The sequence below is a fragment of the Mus pahari genome, chromosome 12 (assembly GCF_900095145.1).
Source record: "Mus pahari chromosome 12, PAHARI_EIJ_v1.1, whole genome shotgun sequence".
Classification (NCBI taxonomy): domain Eukaryota; kingdom Metazoa; phylum Chordata; class Mammalia; order Rodentia; family Muridae; genus Mus; species Mus pahari.
The window spans coordinates 52,580,974-52,589,829 of NC_034601.1; the positions used below are offsets into that span (position 1 = coordinate 52,580,974).

Consider the following 8,856-nt stretch of genomic DNA (forward strand, 5'->3'; position numbering starts at 1 on the left):
CTGTAGGTGCAACAACAATATGAACTAACCAGTACCCCCTGAGTTCGAGTCTCTAGCTGCATATGTAGCAGAAGATGGCCTAATCAGCCATCATTAGGAAGAGAGGCCCCTTAGTCTTGTAATCTTTATATGACTCAGCACAGGGGAATGCCAGCGCCAAGTAGTGGGAGTGGGTGGGTTGGGAAGCAGGGGCGGGGGTGGGGTATAGGGAACTTTCGGGATAACATTTGAAATGTAAATAAAGAAAATTAAAAAAAAACCTCATTGCTTAAAAAAAAAAAAAAGATATTGTAGGTGTACTACTTATTTCCATGCTTTCCATAGCAGCTCCCCTGATTTTCTTATATAACTCTGAACCACCTACCCAAGGGTAGCACTTCCCATATGAGCTGGGCCTTTACTTGTCTACCATCTGCTGAGAAAATACCCCCTAGAGGAATGCTCACAGGCCACTCAGATGGAGGAAATATTACAGTTAAGCCTCCCTCTTTCTAAGCTACTCTGATTTCTCTGACAATAACTAATCAGCACATTGTGGTTGTTGATTTATACCTATATTATAATGGTTTTCCCTCTTTATATAAGGAGTAAGGTAATTTTGTCAATAATATCCTAAAAAATAGGAACATGAAGCACATATACACAAATACAAATAAAGAAAGAAGAACGAATCTTTAAAAAATATCCAAGTTAGTAAACTAGTAAAACATTGATAATAAATATGATAAATATGTTTTTTAATATTTCACATTCCTGGTCATATGCTTCCTGCTTTTGCCTGTCATTAAAACATAAAACTTTACTTCAAAAAACATAAAGGTGATATGAGTCTCTAAGCTCAAAAATTAGCTATCACACTGAAATCTTTTTCAGAGGGTCACTGTCCTACAGCCACTGAAATCATTTCAAAGAACATGCAAAGAAGTTTGATATGCAGCTATATTTATTTTATCATAATATAATATATGATTATAAGTCTGTATGATTGAATATACACATGGAATATATTAAAGAATTGGGCATTTACACATTAGTTCATTTAAAAGCTAGAACAGGTGCAATTGGAAAATACTTTAGACCATGAGCAAAGTACGGCCACATTAAGCCAGCACACATTTGTGATAGTTTGACTAAAAGACAACAGATGGTAACATGAGACCTAAACATTTCTCTTTAATAATTTTTCCAGTGAGTCTTTGATTTGCTTGTTTCTCAGACTATAGATGATTGGATTCATCACGGGGATAATGACAGTGTAGAATACAGAGTCCATCATATCTTCATCCTGTACTTTTTGGGATGCAGGAAGCAGATACATGAAGAGAAGAGAGCCATAATATAAGCACACAGAAAGGAGATGGGCTCCACAGGTAGAGAAGGCTTTCTTTATACCTTTGGCAGATTTCTTTTTTAAGATTGTAAAGAGAACAAGTGTGTAAGAGCCTAGAATAGTTGAGATAGTGAAAACTTGAATTGAGCCAGAGAAAATAAAAACAATTAGGTAATTAAGAGAAGGGTCGGTACAGGAAATCTTTAACAGTGGCATAACATCACAGTAAAAGTGATGTATTACATTGGAATTACAGAAGGTTAATCGGAACAGCATGCCTTCATGAACTGAAGCATGAAGAATTCCAGTTACAAAAATCAAGACTAGCAGACGAACACACAGTCTATTTGTCATGATCACTGGGTACAGTAAGGGTTTGCATATGGCTGCATAGCGATCATAGGCCATTGCTGCCAAGAGAAAACATTCCATCGTTGCACACATCACAAATGAAAAGAACTGTATCATGCATTCAGAAAGAGAGATCAGTTTACTCTTAGCTGTGAAGGTGAGAAGCATCTTTGGTGTCACTGTGGATGATAACCAAGTATCAACAAGAGCTAAACACCCAAGAAATAGGTACATGGGTATTTGAAGGCAAGGGTCATTCCAGATGAGAATGATCAGACCAAGATTCCCCACAATGGTGATAAGATAGATGACCAAGAACAGCAGGAACAGGGGGATTTTCCATTGTGGTTGGTGACTGAGTCCCATGAGAACAAATTCTGTCAGCAGGGTTGTGTTCTCTGTTCCCATGTCCTTGCTTAGATGTCCCTTAAATGAAATGTTAGACAAATGTTAGACAGTATTTAGCAAAGGAAAATTTTGTAGTGGACTTGAAATATAACAATATATTTATCAGAATGACCTTTGAATTTTGTTCAGTTTGACTATACTAAATAGAAACTATTCTTGAAATTTAAGAAATAGTTTTAATTCATTGATATACTTTTAACATGTAAAAGTTAATAGATTTAACAAAACATGACACATTCTAAACATACCATTGGTTTGGTAGGATATTTCAGTATCTGCATCATATACTCACTTTTACTGCAAAGATGTTTAAACCACACAAATTATAAAGCAAATAGGGTTTTATTGTTTTAGTTGATTAGAATATACTTTCTTTATGCAATGGAAACATATTAGAATAATAGTAGAAAAAAGTATCTCAAAACTAGCTTTAATTAATTATATAGTAGCAACAAAATGGGGTTCTGGTAGGAGAAACTAGATTCAACAATATTAGAAAGCTCTATAAGAAATTCCTGAAGCAGATTTTATATCAGAGTTGTCTAGAAACATTTGTCCAAAATGTAGATTGTGTGCTGTAAGTACAGAAACTGATTGAGTAGTTTATAAACAATTACCTAACATTTAAATCAATTCCAGATGGTATTTAAATAAATATAAATTTAACTAGTATGTGTAAAGGGTCATTGGAAGGTATTATGAAAACAAAAAGATGAACTGGCTATGATTTATAATGTAGAGGTCATATTGTATATTGTTTTAAGAAATAAATTGTATGTTCGATGAAATAGGAATTAAAGTTGTTGATAACCTTATCGAAGGTGTAGAACATAGCTTGAGCGTTTAGGTACACTATTCTTTTTCTTGTTATCACAAACCAAGCTGGAGGTATGAACTTAGCTTTTTGGAACTACTAAGGCTTAATTGCAATGATCTGTTACTGCTTGGCCCAGTGCCAGAGGTCAACATAAAGAATATGATTAAATGAGTGACTAGAGATTTTTGAGTATTAAAATTGAAGAAGTTTGTAATGGCTGAGGTAAAACAGCTTTCTGCATATCATAGATGTGATATAAAAGAACAACAGGAATAGTGAGAGGTAAAAAGCCATACAGAGAAAAAATTAAATTAAAGAGCAGGAATAATGTAGAATATTCTAGAAACTGTGAAGGACAGATGGCATTTGTCCCTTCTAGGCTATGCTAAGAAAAGGTGTGCAAAAGGATAAGCAACTGACTGGGGAGAAGAGGAAGTTAATGAGAAGAGAAAATTCACAGGAAGACTAGAAAGGGTCATTTAGGTAGGTGAAAGAGAATAAAATAAAGAGAAACAAGAAGAGTGTGACAAAGACAAGAGGGGACAACTGTAGGGAAAAGAAGACAAATAGGAGAGAGCAAGTATCAGAAGACTGAAAATTAGAAGAAGGGTGAGTTCAGAGACTTGGGATTAATGTTTTTTGGTTTTGTTTTTTTGTTTGTTTGTTTTGTTTTTTTTTAACAAAGAGCACCACCACATGAATAAAGAGGCAGACTAAAGACTATAAAAAATATCTGACAGAGCATAGTGTCTAGAACATACAAAGAACTCCAAAAACTAAACATCAAGAAAACCTCAGAATACCCACAATACAACTCACAGACCATATGAAGGAGAAAAAGAAGTAAGATTGAAGTGTGGATACTTCAGTCCTACTTGAAGGGGGGACAAAATAATCACAGAAGGAAGAGGGAGAGAAGGACCTGGGAGGGAGAGAGGAAGTGGGATAGAAAAAGGGAGACATGATCAAGTGTGGGAGGAGACAGAAAATGGACAGAGGAACAGGAAAATGAACGGAGGTGTGTAGAAATGAGGGATGGGGAACTGGGAGGTATCCACCAGAAAGTCCCAGATGCCAGGGAAACAAGAGGTTCTCAGGACACAATGGGGATGACATTAACTTAAATGCCCCAAAGGGGAGATAGAACCTGTAGAGACCATATGCAGTGGATAAGCATATCCCCTGGTTGAGGGATGGGCCCATCCACCCATTGCCAGAATTTTAACCCAGAATGGACAAAGAGTGGAGCACAGACAGAAGGAAAGGCCATCCAGAGACTGCTCCACCTAGAGATCCAACCCATCTGCAGACACTAAACCTACAAACTCTTGTTGATGCCAAGAAGTACTTGCTGACAGGAGCCTGGATAGCTGTCCTCTGAGAGGCTCTGCTACAGCCTGACCAGCAGAGGATTCTTTTCTAACATCAATGGGAAGGGAGGCCCTTGGTCCTGGGGAGGCTTGATGCCCCAGCATAGGGGGATGCTAGTGCAGTGAGTCAGGAGTGAGTGGGTACATGTGAGCACCCTCATAGAAACAGAGAGAGGGAAACGGGATAGCGGGTTTACAGAGGGGAAACCAGGAAGGGGGACAACATTTGAAATGTAAATAAATAAAATAACCAATTTTTAAAAAATTTTTTATTATTATTTTCTTTATTTACATTTCAAATGCTATCTCGAAAGTTCCCTATACCCCCCGCCCCTACCCCTGCTCCCCTACCCACCCACTCCCACTACTTGGCCCTGGCCTTCCCCTGTGCTGGGTAGCAATTTTTAAAAAAGAAGAGCATTGGAACTTTTTAAAAAATGGAACCTATAATAAAAAAAAAATTTTCAAAAGAAACACAAATGTCTGAGAAACACTTTTTAAAATGGTCAAAGTCCTTACCTATTAGGGCAATGAAAATCAAAACTAGTTTTAGATTTCATTTTACCCCAGTCAGAATAGCCAAGAACAATAAAACAAGTGGCAGCACATGCTGGTAAAAGTGGGGAAAGAGTATGCTTATTCATTGCTTCTGGAATTGCAAACTGGTTCAGCCACAGTGGAAAGTCATGTTGGAGCTTCCTCAAATAGCTGACAATAGATCTACCACTAGAGCCACCAGCATCACTCTTAGAATACAGCCAAAGAACTCTACATCATAACACAGAGATACTTGGTTTTGTTTTGTAAAAGTTAAAACATATTTCCCTTTAGAACATATTTTGTAAAATGTAATTATTAATACTTCATTATGTTTGTGTTGTTCATATATGAATAGAGGGAGAGTCACTGCCTAAAATTTCTTTCTGTGTTTAGATGCATTTTTCTAATGTAACTAAAAGAATTAGAAAAACATTTTTCTTGAAGTCTTATAATGTTTCAATTTGAAATTTTATATTAGAACACATATATCACCAATTATTTTTGTCCTACTATTTTAACAAAATAAAATTAATCAGACTGGCTCCTACATATTGATGATAAACACAGCACCAAAATTTATAATTTTTAGATAAATTTGTATAGATACTTCTCCTTCTCTACAATCTCAATCATAGCAAAGAAAACCAAATTCTTAAATAACTTAGCATATGGGTTATAGCTAAATAACAAAAGTTATGATAAATATTTCCTGTGTATTTCTTATATGTTTATATATATTTGATACACACACACACACACACACATATATATATATATATATATATATATATATATATATATTCATATATAATGTAAAGTTTGTGTATTGTCTAAAGAGGAAATAAATAATTTTATTACTCACCTTAAAAGTTTTAGACAGAGAATGTGATTAAACAGAACACAGTCCACCTTTGTACTAGAAATCTCCAGAATCATTGCTTATTTGGCAATCATTATTACATGGATCTTTAAATTGAATTTAAAGTTAATCCTCTAGCTCATGAGAACTTAAAATCTAATAGTTTTTTTAAAAAAAAAATGAAAGAATCATTTGAGAGAACAATCCAAGCTACTTTGCTTATTTGTATTTAGCCATTAAGTTAAAATATACAAATAATTTCTTGTTGCTGCTGCCTTCATTTAGACCAATCTGTGTAGGAATCCAAAGTCAAATATAAGATTATTATGAAAAACAACATTCTTAATTCTCTAGGGAAAGGACAGTAGAACACTTTTCTACCCATATCTCAAAAGACATTGCTATAATCTTCAGAAAGACTGGGTTTTCTCAAGCAGAATGGAGCACAGAAGGCAGTTACCATGCATAGAAATTCTTTTGCTGGTGGCACATTTGGAAGTCTCATTGCCCAAACACAGGAAAGTTTGTTTTTATGAAATTCCCTTCAACAACAACAACAAAAACCCCACCAATTCCATCCCTGCATATTTTTTCCAGAAGAAAAGGGGTTAGAGAACTAAAATTCCCAATAGCCCAGGGTTCTCTGGAGGACCAAGTGATGGTGTTCTACTGGGCACTGTGGGTTTGGACGCCTATGAGAAGTCCAAATTGGTCCCTTAGGGTATCACACACTTTATACTAATAAATATTCAATGCAGCAAGATATTAAAATTTTAAGAACCAAAGTTCTACTTTATACTATTGTTTCCCAAACTACTGTTTAATGTCGTTTGATATATTGTGTCAAAATGGCAATTTTGACAGGCTTAAACAAGCCGTACATATGAAATTTCATACTCTGAAGCCTTTGAACAGGAGAGTTTTGTCTGAATTAATTTCAAAAATTGATTTATAGCCACAGATCTAAACCCTGATTGTGTAGACTACAGGGTTTAATCCCCTATGACATAGTTGGCAACTGAAAAAAGGTTTCTGGATTTATAGCAACCAAAAAAAAAGTATTTTCTTTTCTTCTTTTTTTTTATTAGATATTTTCTTTATTTACATTTCAAATACTATCCCGAAAGTTCCCTATACCCTCCCCCTCCCCTGCTCCCCTACCCACCCACTCCCACTTCTTGGCCCTGGCATTCCCCTGTGCTGGGTCATATAAAGCTTGCAAGACCAAGGGGCCTCTCTTCCCAGTGATGGCCAATTAGGCCATCTCTGCTACATATGCAGCTAGAGACACGAGCTCAGGGGGTACTGGTTAGTTCATATTGTTGTTTCACCTACAGGATTGCAGCCCCCTTCAGCTCCTTGGGTACTTTCTCTAGCTCCTCCATTTGGGGCCCTGTGTTCCATCCAATAGCTGACTGTGAGCATCCACTTCTGTGTTTGCCTGGCACTGGCATAGCCTCACAAGAGGCTGCTATATCAGGGTCCCTTCAGCAGAATCTTGCTGGCATGTGCAATAGTATCTGGGTTTGGTGGCTGATGATGGGATAGATATAGGTACAGAGACAAAATATAGAGCTAAGATGAAAGGATGGACTATCCAGAGACTACTCCATCTGGGGATCCATCCCATTATCAGTATTTTCTTTTCAAACTCAAACAAGTAGTGAACCTGAGGTCCTTCTGGCAATGCTGCTAAGTTACAGTGGGACTTCATTTAGGTCTGTACATTGAACCCAAAAGTAGAACTATACACAACTAAGGAATGTGAGAGATGCAGAAATAGTTCTCCCCAGGGCCGCACACCCTGACTGGTTATCCAACACCAGATGGTTATCCCTAAGACATATATACAAGTAATGTTTCGCAGACATGTATGTACTGAGGACTATATAAAAACAATTTTGAAAAGAGACTATGAGTTTAAAAAAGAACAAGGCAGGGTACGTGGGATACTTTGGAGAGAGGAAGTGAAAGAGAAAAATTATGTAATTATAGTGTCAAAAAGTAAAAGAAATAATTGTTTTTAAAAGTATAAATTCACCATGGCAAAACCAATAAACTCATTGTGAAAACAGCTTCATTAAGATTCCAGACAATTAGTCAGGCATGGTGGCGCATGTCTTTAATCCCAGCACTCGGGAGGCAGAGGCAGGTGGATTTCTGAGTTTGAGGCCAGCCTGGTCTACAAAGTGAGTTCCAGGACAGCCAGTGCTATACAGAGAAACCCTGTCTCGAAAAACAAAAACAAAAACAAAACAAAACAAACAAAACCAACCAAAAAAGATTCCAGACAATTGTATGGTATTGAATTGTGATATTTGTACTGTGCATACAAAGTTTCTGCTCTTACAGAAACATAATGAATTAGTTATAAAAGGCTTTTTATTTTCTTCTACCAACATTCCTCATAAGAATCTTAAATAGAAAACTTTATGAATTTCTAACACATATGTCTTTTAGATATCAATCAGCAAATGGCTGCCATCTCGCTATAAGATAAAGCTAACAAAGGCATACACAGAACTGAGGGTCTCAAACCTAAGCTAAAATCTGATGAGAAATATTGGAAGGCAATAGGAGAAAAGTAAATACAGAAACAGAACTAAATTGGAAGGAGTCACACATCCGTGGTTCCCAAACATCGATGTCTAACCCCTAAATTCCCTGGGGATTTGGTTAAAAGGTAGGCTGCTTTAGTGGTTGTTGGTCAGGCTCAGAACTCTCCTTTATAGCAAGGGGATATCTATGCAAATCACCATCTTCAGACCCATCATCATTGAAGGCCCAAGACAATGAGACAACCATGAACATTACAGGAAAAAAATTATTAGTATGGATTGCCTACAGAGAAAGAAACAAGGCAGTGGGGAAGCAGATGTGGCCAAGGAGGTGGGAGATGTGAGTTCACACAGAATCTGAAGGTGTGGTCAGACCCTATGTAGATGCAATTGCAAGGCGACTCTGGATGAGTTCTGACGGCACAGAAGCTTGGATAAAACTAGAACAAACATGCATTCAGGAAAACAGCTTTATTTACTTATTTATGACATCTAGATGATACCCAAATAACAGAATGCAACTAAAAAACACGGTGAAAGTGTGGGTTGTTTGTTTCCTACTTTCACATGATTTTCTGGAATACGGACTGATCAGTATTCCATATAGATTTTTGTAACTTTGA

The 8,856-nt window shown here is 36.6% G+C and overlaps 1 protein-coding gene across 1 annotated transcript; it reads right to left on the bottom strand.

Annotated features, from left to right (window-relative positions):
* Positions 1–1,159: 1,159 nt before the first annotated feature.
* LOC110329888 (olfactory receptor 187-like) lies at positions 1,160–2,092 on the bottom strand. The gene has a single exon (XM_021209822.1). The coding sequence runs from the start codon at positions 2,087–2,089 to the stop codon at positions 1,160–1,162; it is 930 nt and encodes a 309-aa protein (XP_021065481.1). The 5' UTR covers positions 2,090–2,092.
* Positions 2,093–8,856: the final 6,764 nt, after the last annotated feature.

Bases quoted from the DNA above. Each gene is read 5' to 3' on its own strand.
- LOC110329888 (XM_021209822.1), bottom strand. From the start codon at position 2,089: ATGGGAACAGAGAACACAACCCTGCTGACAGAATTTGTTCTCATGGGA.